At 51.4% G+C, this 13,590-nt stretch overlaps 1 protein-coding gene across 19 annotated transcripts in view; it reads right to left on the bottom strand.

The window, feature by feature from the left end:
- The window catches only part of DNM2 (dynamin 2), a 62,354-nt gene that overhangs the window by 18,311 nt on the left and 30,453 nt on the right, over positions 1–13,590 (bottom strand). For 5 of the 19 annotated variants that reach the window (XM_034792432.1, XM_034792423.1, XM_034792425.1 and 2 more), the window contains exons 11-15: positions 10,627–10,713; positions 10,104–10,174; positions 9,020–9,049; positions 7,878–7,929; positions 2,941–2,970 (exon numbers count right to left, since the gene is read on the bottom strand). In XM_034792432.1, the coding sequence (XP_034648323.1) occupies positions 2,941–2,970; positions 7,878–7,929; positions 9,020–9,049; positions 10,104–10,174; positions 10,627–10,713 (270 nt within the window). Of the gene's footprint in view, positions 1–2,940; positions 2,971–7,045; positions 7,058–7,877; positions 7,930–9,019; positions 9,050–10,103; positions 10,175–10,626; positions 10,714–11,319; positions 11,459–13,590 lie in introns of all 19 variants that reach the window. The other 14 variants (XM_034792440.1, XM_034792433.1, XM_034792435.1 and 11 more) reach the window with 9 other exon arrangements.

Here is a 13,590-nt window from a genome sequence, read left to right as displayed (position 1 = left end):
GGGCACAGAAATGCAGAGCAGATGCACTCAAATCCACCTGGTCATCGCCACTGCGGTATTATGGAGGGGAAGGGAGGGGAGTCTGAGGCCGCAGTTTATAGGCTACCCGGGTGCTACCCACCCAAGGGACCAAAGAGCTTTCTGGAAATCAGCCAACCTTAAGGAGCCAGGGCACGGACCCCCTGAATAGCCAGTCCAGGAACGAGGGTATTTGTTCCCCTCATCCCCTTCAGAGCAGGAAGTGAGTCCACACAACCTTGGGCCCCCTTCGAGAATGGCCAGGACAACACTACAGCTAGTTTGAACAGGGGGGTGAGCGACTCCCCTCCCTCCATTCTTCCGCTCCCCAAGCTGCACTCACTCACAGCAGGAAGCACATCCGGCTTCCTTCAAGGCTGCCCTGGACTTGCCACTAGAAAGCCTGTGAAACCATCCCTCCTGCATGGCCTTTGGAAAGACTGGGCCTCCCCAAGCCAGTGCTGAGTGACACGCATAGGACGGCAGCAGCAGAACGGGAGCCGGGGCCAGCAGCCAGCCACGGTGAAGCAGTACTGCCCAAGCCCAGCTTCGCAAGCAGCACGTGACGAGACGAGGAGGAAGCACTGCACTGTCTGGAGGCTTGCACAGCAGCTGGCTTTTCCAGGGCAGGCAGAAGCGTTTCCCGTCACACGATGAGCAAACAGAGGCCAGCGTGACTCAGACCCCTCTTACGTAGGGCTGGAAGGGACCTTCTAGGTCATCTGCTAGCAGAGGCCGCCCTGCCATATAACCCTCTTCATACACTTCTCTGGATCATAATTTTGACCGGAAGGGGACTACTGCTGGCCAACATCCTCGCCCCACGCAGCATGAGGAGCGTGTACCATCAACTCTACTGCTAAGGCTCTTGAAAACTCAGGCACTGTTCTCTCCCCTTTGTCTTTCCACTGAGGAGAGCGTATCTGGAGACCTCCTCAAAGAACAACCCGAGTCTCAGCTGCTAGAATCCCAGTGCTCAGAAATCTAGTGAGCCAAATTCATCCCTGCTCGGCACACAGCTCGCGCCGCTGAAGCCAGGGGAGGATCTGGTCCTAGAACGTGGGTTTTTGTCCTGGAGGCAATGGACTTCGGAGAGCAACTCCCAGCAGCGAGTTCCCTAGAACAGCCGATGGTATAAAGAAGTCTCCAGTCTGGAGATTCCAGCGTTTGTCTTTACTATCCCTTGCCTTTGTTGAAGTTTTTCATAACCGATCACCACAAAGGCAAGTCTTGGCAGCCCCCGAGGGGCCATTGAAAATTAGTGTCTGAAACCAGAGAGTCGTCATTAGTCCCACTCTCCAGACAATCCCATTTTGTTTTGTACCAAAAAAGCCTTGGGGCTAAAAAGAGGCTCATTGCTCAGCCAAACAGGGCTAGGCTGTGTCCTGTTACACCGATCTAACTCCAGTGACCGACGGTAGCACTGGAGACTACAATGGAACGGCAGAGCCTGCCCCAAAATACTTGGCGAGGGGAGAATTTTCCGGTGTTTCAAATCAGAAAGGAGTTACTCAGTGCCTTTTGGGCCCCTTCACTGTTGTCGTGCAATAGCTACCGAGAAGAGCACTGCAGGTTACAGCCGAGCTGTCTGAATACAACAGACCCCCTTCCTTTGCCTCTGGAAAGTCTTTCCCTGTCTCGTCCACAGCGTAACAATGTTACCCTACATTACTTGTAACTCTACCTCAGGTCTTAATGTAAAGGACAACTGTGAAAGCCAATGACACACAACTGGCCCAGCCCAAAGACTACAGCACACGGATACCGGATGCTAGTCTTCTGCTAGTCCTTTTTGCCTGCATGACCCATTTCCGGATGCCAAGGGGACCCAATCACTCAAGCCTGGGTTTTAATTTCCATTAGATCAGGCCAAACGGCCTTTATCAGCTCTCTGAACATTAAGGTTACCCAGATGCCAGTGAATCTTCGATTTCTGGCCTGCTGAACAACCCAGGGTGGAGGATTGTCCGGGAAGCCACTTACGATGAACAGCAAAACCAATGTGAGTGAGTATGAGAAGCCTGCTATGAACAGCCATTTAACAAGCATCAGATCCTATAGCAACACCACAGGGTTGGTAAACCCAGAAGAGATTACAGCCTGGAGAAATGTTCTCTGGCCCAACATCCAATTGTTACAATATCCCAAGAATTGGGCTTTGATATCTTCTTTTGGAGCACATTCTACTTTGCTACCCCGCCTCTTTTAAAGAGCTCACAATAGGATTGATGATCACTTAGTGCCTAGGCCGTGCGCTTCCAGCGAAACAGACTCCATAGCAGTCGGGCGTAGGCCTGGACTAAAGGCATCCACAGGGACTACATTTAGAGGGGCCGAGACGCTTCGACTGTCCAAGTAGGGTTGATCACAGGAACATCGAGGGCTACGGTCACTCTACCCAAGTGCTCTGCACATGTTAGCATCACCCTCCCGGTTAGTAATGCACAGACACGAAGGAAAAAGCTTTCAGCACGTGTCTAGGGGGTTGTCTTAAATCAGTCCAACGGATGGATTGGGGGGGGGGGGGGTAAGTGACCCACATGGTTATGTGGAGAAGAGTTAAACACGCTAGATCTCGGAATTTCTTTGCTATCGCTTATCTAGGAGCCACCTGTCAGCAGCAGTGATACGAGCACCAAGAATTTGGAGCTGAGAATCTGACTAGGGCAGGACTTTAGTTCATATTAGCTTCTAGCGCCAGGATTAGGGTGTGAAGCAAGAGAAGCCATCAATTTCATGCCATGAGTGTTCCAGATGTTGGGGACCATTGTCAAGGAATCACACTAAGGTTCTTCTCATTGTCAATGCTGCTCAGGTGGCTACCAACATAAAAGCCACAACAAAGGCAAACATGTTACACACACACACAAAGCTCAGTGCGTCGGCAGGCACAGGCTGCTAGAGCTAAAACTTAACTCATACAGATTTTCTGGCGGAGGGAAGGAAGGAGCCCTGAAATTGAGATGGCAAAAAGGAAAGCAGGTTAAAAGATTTCACCCCTTAGATTCGCTCCCTTTTAGGTTCTCTTTTAAATTTGAGATTCTGATTCCCATTTAAACAAATCTGAATTTGAAGTGAATTTGGTTTTAAAGGACCAGAGGCAGAAGAGTGGAAGCAGGGCGTCTGACAGGTAGAGAGCATTAGAACGGAGTTGGCTTGTAGGCACAGCGCAGAGAAACAGGGCTTGGGTTGGTGGATTAGTGGCAAAGCCAGAGGCTCACACCTGGCCTCCTGGGAAGGCAACGATCAGCACTGGGGAAGGATAGAGAGAGCTGTTTCAGGGCTGGGTGGGAGAGCTGTGGCAGCAGAGGCCCAGATGTTAAGGGATCAATTACGTAGCATGGAGCTAAGACATTTTAGCAGAAAGAAAGGACTTACTCCTGGGAGCCAGAAATGCCCTGTTCTAATCTCAGCTCTGGCACGGACTAGCTGGGAGGCCCAGGGCACCTCTCTTGCCCTGACAAACGGGCAAAGTGAGGCACCGTTACCAAGCCAGCTCCCAGGAAGGTGGAGCAGATGAGCTCATTTGTACAGTATTCTAGTCACAGAAGCAGCCCAGTAGAACACCCAGAAGGAGAGTCCTTTAAAGACTGAATACTTCCCCTTCATTGATGAGTGAGACCCTACCAGGGAGCACGCGAAGCACATTTCTGGGACTGGCACCGCAGGCGGGATCCCTCTGCAGAGATGGACCGGAGCATGTAAATTCAGCTCTCTTGCCTCCAGCTTTGCACCGCTCCAAGTCAGAAGCAGCCCAGTAGGATTGGCAGCTTACGTCCAGGATAGTCAGAGCTCCACCTTCCCATCACCGCATTACAATCTGCATTCTTACAGCCAGCGATGGAGGACCAGCCTTGAGGGGACCGAATTGGAGACATGGGAGGCAACAGACAGGCCTTCCGGAGGATTCACTTAGTGCTTTGGAAAGGTCCATGAGACGCCACAAGAAAATGGAAGCAGCACAACTCTGGGAAACTTACAAGATGGCTACTGATGGCTGAGATAGAGGCTTGTAAGTTTCCAAAAGTAGGGAGGAGTCAAGCCGAGATCACTAGAGGGGTACCTGGGCCAGAACCTCAGCTGGTGTAAGTGACTGTAGCTCCAATGACTAATGGGGCAATACCATTTATGCCATCTTCGTGTGGGCAGACTGCCCCAGGGACGGCATGAATGGGCACTGACTCAACCATGGGAGGGGTTGGTTTGTCTCATCAGTGACCCCTGCATCAGAACCTGCCTTCTTGCCCCTTGCCTGGGACTGGTGCCTTGCAAAATGCCACTAGCCCAGGAGGATGGTTGATGGCAAGCAACGCATTCCTGATGCCGGAGCTGCTGAGGCTTTCGCTGGGCTCATTAGATGCTTCTCTCCTGGGAGCCTGGACCTGCAGATGGTTCAGGGTCCCCTTGGTTTATTTGCCATCTTTAGTGGCAGCTCCACGCAATTCCTTGCTAGCTTTCTGTGTTGTACACTGAGCCACTACAAACTGGAAGGGGACCCACCCCAGGCTCAAAACAAGCCAGTTAGCAGGGAGATAAGCACTTAAAATCCCCACAGTCAGCAGTTCTCAAACTGCGGCTCAGGACCCCAAAGCAGGTCGCGACCTCATGTTACTGGGGTCGCCAGGGCTGGTTTAGGTTTGCTGGGGCCCAGGGACAAAGCCCAAGGTCTTTAGCCATGGGCATTGGGATTCAGATTACAGACCCCTGCCTGGGACTGAAGCCCTTGGGCTTTGGCTGACCCACCCCCACAGAGCTCCGGCCAGGCCTCAGTCCCCCCTCCTGGGGTCGGGTCATAATTTTTATTGTCGAAAGGGAGTCGCACTGCAATGAAGTTTGAGAACCTCTGCCATAGGCTAAGTGTCCAGAAGCCTCAGTTATTCAGCCCACACCAACATCCAGTGGGTCTGAGCAGTGACAGTGAGGCAAGGAACACAACTTTCTACTCCCAGCTGTGACAACTCAAGCGAGGCCCTTCCCCTCTGTGCCTCAGTTGCTTCACCATGTGAGGGCCAATGCTTAGAAAGCTCTTTGGAGAGAAGTAGTGCCAACCACCCTACTTAGCCAATCCCAGTTCGGACCAGGTCTGCCTCTGAATCCAGCGTCAGGCACGTTTCCAGTCCGCGTGGAAAAGGGGGCTGCTAGCTCCCTATTAAGGTGGTGGTGTTAGAGCTCCTTTTACCTCCGTCCCACCACAGCCTCGTGAGGACGTCTGACAGACAGAAGTGGTCTTCTCACGAGCCATTCCTAAGTGGCCTACAGTGTGTCTGTGTACATCTCCAAGGGAACACTGGTGAAAGTACCAGCAGGACCACCCTGACCATGGTTAAAGACTCCTCCAGCCAGAAGCAACATGCATTTCCATTTTCTTGGGCAGTCCGTGAGATTTGAGCCCCAGGTACACGCCAGCCAGTTTGCGGCCCACCCGCTCCAGAGGGCACTGGTCGTCCCGAGAAGGCAAATCGGTTTTCATTCAATAGAGGCCTCACCCTCCCTTAGAAGCGAATACACTTAAAGGAAAAGCCCTATTTGTACAGGCAGGCAAGTTGCTCAGTTCTTCCTTACACAAAAGGAAGGAGCATCTGAGGGGGATCTTCCCCAGGGTAGCTGCCTGGGGGCAGACCGCTGTCCGAGAGGGCAGTTTGCACTGGTGCAGGGTTGGGTGCCACCAGCCATTTATGCAAGTGCAGCTACTGCAGGGGGTGGAATGCAGGCAGCTCCCAAGGCCTAAGAATTGGAGGCAGCAGCGCTGTCAGCCAGCCCCCAAGAGACCTGCCCCCACCCAGCCAATCTGGCTCCCTGGGTTTACCCACACTTCCTCCAATTCATGCTCTGCTTCCCATGAGACCCATAGGACTGGAAGGGACCTCGAGAGGAATCTAATCCAGTCTCCTGCACTCAAGGCAGGGCTAAGTATTATCTAGACCAGTGGTATTCAAAGCCGGTCTGCTGCTTGTTCAGGGAAAGCCCCTGGCGGGCCAGGCTGGTTTGTTTACCTGCCGTGTCCGCAGGTTTGGCCAATCGCGGCTCCCATTGGCCACGGTTCACCTCTCCTGGCCAATGGGGGCCGCGGGAAGCGGCGTGGGCCGAGGGATGTGCTGGCCGCCCTTCCCGCAGCCCCCATTGGCCGGGAGCGGCAAACTGTGGCCAGTGGGAGCCGCGATTGGCCAAACCTGCGGACACGGCAGGTAAACAAACCAACCAGGCCCACCAGGGGCTTTCCCTAAACAAGCGGCGGACCAGCTTTGAGAACCACTGATATAGACCATCCCTGACAGGTTTTTGTCTAACCTGCTCTGAAAAATATCCAATGACAGATTCCACAACCTCCCTGGGCAATTTATTCCACTGTTTAACCACCCTGACAGGTAGGAAACCTAAACCGCCCTTACTACAATTTAAGCCCATTGCCTCTTGTCCTATCCTCAGAGGGCAGAAAGTCCCCATAATGCAATATACTCCAGCCATACCCTTTCCCCCTAAATGCCCCTGAAAGCAGGCAGATGGAGGGATAAGAGACTGAAGGGGGAATATGATCTCACTACACCTAGCCTAGGTATTTCTATGGCTCGACCCCACCTTCAGGGCATCAACGTCTCAGTTAAGGGCTGCAGTGTTATGAACGGTGGACTGAGTTGCCCTCTCAGCCCAAGGCTGTTGGATCTGTCCAGAGCAGATAGGAGAGGGGGTTTCAGGTGATAAACAGGCATTTCAGCCTCCGGGGCTGTCTGTGCCCCCCACCTCACACCTGTCTCTCTCCCCACAATATGCCAGGAGGAGTCCAGTAGTTTTTAAGTCAGATCAGGCGATCCCACAAGGTTTCCCTCTGCAGAGAAGGATCCTAACAAAGCCACACTGCTCCATTTGGAAGGTGCCTGCTTTTCTAGACAGTAAGTGTACTCGGTTTTAAGAAGAGAGGTGTCACTTTCTCAGATTTGTGGGGGTGTGTTTGTTTTGTTTTTTTTTAAAAGGGGTGTCTCCATCACTAGGCTTCATCTATGGTTCACTATCATACTATATGGGTACTTACCAATATCTCACCCTTTATGTGCGCAAAATTAGGATTGCGGGTAAAAAGGAAAAAAATGGACGAGGAGACAGAACAGTGAGGAAAACAAAGTGATGGAGAGGGAAGAAGAAGCAGGAAGCACAAAAATGATAGAAAAAAAAGCAGAAAAAACAGCAAAAGAAAACAGTTACATGCTATTAATTATATTTATACAGTGTTAATGTCTCATTACTGTGTTTCCAAACAAGCAAATGTCCGTATGCGTTACATACGGCAAGACTGACACCATGCAATGGGGACATTTCTAATCCTGTTCTCAAGTCATGCAAACTAAACAGCAATACCACTCAGAACTGGAAGGCTGTGTGGAGAGAGAGAATCAAGGTTTAACTTCGCTCCCTGGTACTTTCTGCTGCTAGCCTTCCCCACGCCCATCCCCTGTTAGACAGCTGGCTTGTAATAAGATGGGGCACATATTTTACACATGCCCTCGGGTGCGGTTTTCCACTTGCCTAGACTACCTGTTACCTAGGAAGGGTTCATATGTAAAGCTCTATTAGCCTAAGAACGGATGCAGGTGGGCAGCATTTGGAGGTTCTATGCCTTGCAGCATATACCTGTATTGTGTGTCTGCAAATACATAGGGTAAAATAGAAACCCCTGCACCTTCAGACAGGGGGATAGTGCGGCAACTGGTCTGAATTCAGCTCTCCAGAGACTTCCGAGACTGCAAAATGCAGCTCTAGAATTGTACCGAATAGGGTTACATGGCTTCAAGTGGGACCCAAACATCCTCCGCCACGTCTGCCTATGCTACCAAGAGAGACGCAGTTATTAAACTGGTGTGTGGTACCTGATTTGGGATGGCTCTTTTCTTGTTCAGCTGCGTGTTCCTCTGCTGGGCACTGAAATCAAAAAAAGCAAACCAGCTTCACATTGACAGCACAAGGTGCCTGATAAACACTCAGCTACTGCAGCCCCTGAGAGCCAGCTTTCGCTGGCTATCGGCTACACCAGCAGTTCGCTTGCAAAGCACTACTTAGCACACTGGGTGAAGTCAGCCAGCGAGGAGAGGAGCGGACTAGGGAAATGCCTAGTCCTGGGGGGGTAAGGCCTGCTGGACAGAACACAACCCGACAGTCTCTTTTGATGGCATCGGAGGCTATCCGAGCTCTCCACTAACGACCAATTGAACTTGAGAGGCTAGGAGAGGTCTGAAGTGTTCTGTTTATCAGCTGCACTATGGGGCTTTCAGAGCACTGCAGCTAGGGAGCCTCCAGGTCAGAGCATCTGGCTGATTCACTCTAGTACAACGCTCCCTCCCGGGTGTCCGGCAGCGACAGACTACAGCTCGTTGTGGAGGAAGCGTCACACGTTAGCTGTATTTGGCCACTAGCAGGGCAAGAGGATAAAGAATTCATGGCCTTGGTTAGTGAACCCAGCCATGCTCGGGCTATGCCCAACACCATAGTATCCAAGGGGGTAGGTAGGTTGAACATTTCTGCTCTGTATTAGATATCTGAGATGTATCTACAGTCCTTTTGCTCCCCACGCTGGCATGGGGCATGCCCGGGGGGGGGTGCTGCCCAGAACTCCACAGCTAATCAAAGAGCCCAAGGCTGTAGTGGTAGGCAGGAGTTCGCTGGGGCAGCGGGGTTTGAAGGAGAGTAGCAGATGGCCAGGGGAAATCCAAGGGTGTCTGTGCGCGGCGACACTTGCAGTGAAGTTGGGTGCAACTGACTAGACTCTGGACGTGCTCCTGAAGGCTACAGGAGTAACTGACTCACAGTTGCTCCCTCACAGGCTGGGAGGCAGGACTGTTTGTCAAATGCTCAGCATCGCTCCATGAGGCGCTCAGGCTCTGCCAAACTTAATCAGCATTCACAAGGCTGTTCAGCTACCGCAAGCGCATCCTTCGGCGCTGCTGAAGGTAAAGGCAAGCAGGAGTCCGTTCCCACGTCACCCAATTACATACGGTTTCCGACAGGTACCCACCCTGCTGTCAAGTGCTGCTCAGTGTAACAGCTGGGGGTGTTAGAGAAGGTTCAGGAGAGTCCAGAGGAAAGAGTGAGGTGGTTCAAAGGAAAAACAGGAAAAATTATGAGAGGAAGGAACTGTGAATGAAGTGTGAAAAGCAGAGACTTAAAGAGGGGGGAAAAAACAGAGGAAAACCAGAAATGAATCCGAAGGTGAGAAGGAGCCCTGATCATGCTGCCATAAGACAACCCTTGGGCTGATTGCATTCACTCAACCAACAAGAGGGCGCTGCCATCCTTGGGGCTTGCCTACATGGGGAGTTGTTCCTGATTAACTCCAGGTATGGATACTCTCACTCCAGATACAGGCATCCACACGGAGTTAATCGGGAAGAGTTAATCCACTTTAAATTTACACTCTATCTTATTAGGGATTAATTTTCATGTGTAGACAAGTCCTTGGCTCAGTTCTTCCTTTGCTATGGGAGGTTTAGTTCATACCCGCTATATAGTTTGAGACATTAAAAGGTTGTGTCTGCTCCGGTGCACATTTAGAAGATCCCCGTTTCCTTGGCCAAAACACAAGCACCAGTCAGTGAGACTAAGAGACCTACTACCCTTTCCCCTACCCTCTCTCTGGTCTAGTTTCATCTTAAGCTCTCTGGGGCAGGGATCTTCCACTACTCTGCAGTGCCCCCAGCCCAATGGTGCCCCTGACCTTGGCTGGTCCCTAGGCACTACACTCCCTGTCCCCTTCAGGCAAAGGCCTGGAACAAAGGAACTTTACCCAAGGCCCTGAAGACCAGACTCACTTTAGAGGAGCAATGGGAACAGCACATGTGAAGCCAGTGCTGCCCCCACCGACTGCACCCAGCCCTGCAGCGTTTGACGCCAGCCCTGCAGCTGTAACAGAGGGAGGCGAAGTCTCTGACATCCACTAAACAGGTTTACGGCTTTCAGGACTGTTCAGCTCCCTGCCCTATGGGCTCCGAGTTGCTGCTCTACCCCCCTTCGATGCTCATGGATTATTTGCAATTAAGTGCCTTGGTTACCTAGAGGGTCCTGCAACCCACACTTCCCAGCTCCAGCAGGTAGGCACCTACTTGGCAAATCCAATGAAGTCTTCATGGTTAGTGTTGATATAGGAGAGCTCAATGTCGATCAACAGTAGAATCTGGAAAGACACATACATCCGAGTCAGCTAAACACAGTAACAGGCCTACAATGAAAGTGCCACTTTCAGCACATCAGGCGTCAGCACTGGCCAATCAAAGCTGCTCCCCCGCACCGAGACTTGTCTGGAAAGCCCTACGCGCTGCTGCAGAGATCAACAGTGGTAGCAGAAAAGTGCAGTTTGAATTGCTACCAGCAGAGGGTACTGTAGGATTGCTGGTGCCCTGTGTGAGAGGTGTGCTGGGCTCAGAGGATTTGCAAAGTGGAGCAGGATGTTATTTTACCGCATGCTCTGGTTGGAGTGTCAGGTTCTCCCCAAACAGCACTGAGATCAGACACCCTTCTGTCCTGAACGAGTCACGTTTTACTTCGCCCTCTAGGCGGATCACAACCCCCAAAGTGCTGGACGCATCGCAGGACAGACATGCTCCCTATATCACAAGAGGAGCTTACCTGGTCCTTTGTTTTTCCTTCCCGTTCCCTGATGTAAGTGGTAACAATCCTCTCCGTCTCCTCTCGTAATCTGGGGTAGGAGCCAAGCTGAGAAGCAGGGAGTAAGAGTGGAAGATCAGATCACGGCAGCCATCACGGTAGCTACAAAAAGCTTGACACAAGAAACACTCACAAAACTGAAGAGGGCAGGAAAGGACTGGACTAACCCCCAGTTTTGTCAGTAGGACAGAAGTGGGGCTCAGAGGACAGCAAAGAAAAGTCAGTTCTCTGCTGTTTCTGTAGAGATTAGCAGGATCAGCTTCTGGTGGGTCTTAAGTGTGTTTGGCAAATGTACTGTCTCTTTCCCACCCCCAGATAAGCAGATCCCTGGGCTAATGCTAAGCAAGGTGACCGAAATTCCTTTCCAGAGATACTGGCCCTCAGCTATTTCAGGAGCTTTTTTAGCCTTTGTTGCTATGGTGCGAAGCAACACCTGTGCAATATGTCTCTGCAGGACCCATGCCAGAAAGCCAAGTTAACATTAGGAGTCTAGACTTGCAGGTGTGTCCTTGGCTGAAGTGTTCAGATGTCCATGGACACAGATCCCCAAAATGTTAGTTTAATGGTCTCAAACTCACTTTGATCAGCTGGGTCCTGCGAGCCAGTACATTCCAGATGTTCAGATTAGACAGAGGAAGAATTAAGACCAGTTACCTTTTCCGCACACTTTTTAATGACAGTGGCCAGCTCTGAGACCACCAGATCAACACACTTCAAACTGGGCTCTTTGAGTTTTACAATCTGTTTTTTCACTATAGCTTCAAAAGCCATGTCAGGTGTGAAGAGCCCCGTCCTGCCTCATGCAGAGCACAAGAGTGGAAAGATGAGACACCAAAAGGCACGCAGGGTGGAAAAAACAGCAACAAAGACAGAAAGAAAAGAAAATGAGATTAAAAAAAGGTTAGTAACATGCAAAGGGAAAAGCAGCAGCACTTGCCGTGGGAAATTCCTTCAGTTTCCTCAGATTCATTTTAAAAATACTTAATTTACTATCAGGTTCTTAATTCACCTTGTTAAATCCTGGACTTCATAAGGATCTGATTCTCACTCACCGGCTCACCACTGCTGTGCCCCTTATGTGATCACGGACACTGGCACAAAGTGACTACAACAGGGGGGACGATGGTGAATCTTTCCCACCCCCTGGCATTTCCAGGAGCCAAAAGCAGGTGATGGCATCGCACCAGAACCTGAGCCCTAACCGTCTTGCTCAACTGGGCCTTGAATAAAGGCGAAGGTCCCTTTGCTTCCCTCCCCCGCCCCCCACCTCCATGCCAAGCTTCAAGTTAGCAGCTGATCTAGTGCCCGGCTAGGCTTCAAGATTGCTGCTGTACCATGGGGAAGGCGACACGGCCTGCTGCCTTCTGATGGCATGGAGCGCCGGTTTCTTTCTTTAGCTGTTTGAGATCGCCACTGCTACAAATCACATGGAAGTTGAGGGCCGGGGGAGGAAGCCAACTGCCGCCATTTCCAGATTCCCCAATCTATTGGTTTATTAGGGCTAAACCAGGTGGGTGGTACTTGGTAAAGAGCACTGCTAACACCAGAGAAGCCCGGCTTGAACAAGCTGTTTGGATTTGATCCGGATGCCTGTGGACGCAGACTATCTGCCTAGGAGAACTCGCCTGCACGTTACTCCTGCAAGCTGCCACGCTGACTCACTACAAAGCCGTCTGAGTTTTCCCCGCCATGTTAGCTGGGCCTGAAGGAACTTTGGCAGCAAGTGCTGGCTTTTCCATGTTACACAGATCACTACAATCACAGTAAAACAGCACCACTCCTGATCCAGAAACAAACAGCTCCCTCCTCCCCCCAGGTCCTACAATATGAACCACTGGACGAGTGCTGAAGTTCTCTGCTCAAGCAAGACACTTTGGGAAGCAGGAGCTGGGGGCTATTTCACTTTTCAGAATGGCCTCCAAGTGGCGAACGGCCTTTTACTACGGACATAAGCACTTGTCTGCCAGGCACATCCAGAACGTGACAGACTGGATCCGAGTTGGGGATCCATCTAATCCAGGATCCTGCCTCTGAACAGCTAACTTTTAGAGACGTGAATTTTTTTTTAAGAAATTTCCTCAATCCATTAGTACCAGATCAAGCTACAAAGCAGAGTCGTCCCAAGAAGCTAGTTATTAACTAGGGAAGTGGCTGATTTATCCCGGGCGACTGCGTAGTACCAGGGTAATTAACACTTCCGGAGAGGGAGAAACCTTTCGAAATGGTGCTCGCTATCGAGCACTTCATTCATCGCAGGATTTAGAAACAAGCCACAACGAACGTGAAGATCATTTGCTACAATAGCGGCTTCCAGCTTTCGCTCCCAGTCTCCACAGCTTCCCAGAGTGTAGCAAAGCAGCAGGTGAACTCACAGATGGAGAAGACACATGCTAAGCCAGGCACCAGAACCCAGGAACAGCCTGCCCACCTGCCTGGCAGACTCCCAAGTGCTCGGAGGCAAAACCCTTGGCAGCTTCTGTTCCAATCTGCCCCAGAGCACTGCAGCTGGCGGTCACATGGACAGAGTTTGAGATCCTCCCACGGGGACAGAGCCCAGAGACTTTGTGCGCGTTAGGATCATCATCATCATCCCTAGCTCTTACAGAGCACTGCTCATCAGTCGATCTTGAAGTGCTTTACCAAGCACGTCAGTACCGTGACCCCCATTTTACAAACGGGCTATGGAGGCCCAGAGAAGGGGAGTGACACACTCAAGGGTCACCCTGCAGGCCAGCGTCAGAGCTGGGAACAGAACCCCAGTCTGCAGAATCCCAGTTCGGTGCTCTATTCACTAAGCCACACTGAGACCGAGGTCCCATGGTGCTGGGCACTGCCTGGATCTTTATCACAACCCAGGGCAGGGACGGTATTCCTCAGAGCTGGGCAATGCCAGCATCTCAGGTGGGATGGAGGCAACCCTCCTTC

Source organism: Trachemys scripta, chromosome 16 (assembly GCF_013100865.1).
Source record: "Trachemys scripta elegans isolate TJP31775 chromosome 16, CAS_Tse_1.0, whole genome shotgun sequence".
Taxonomy (NCBI): domain Eukaryota; kingdom Metazoa; phylum Chordata; order Testudines; family Emydidae; genus Trachemys; species Trachemys scripta.
The sequence above is the reverse complement of the archived record's forward strand: the minus strand, read 5'-3'. Positions and strand labels throughout refer to the sequence as shown.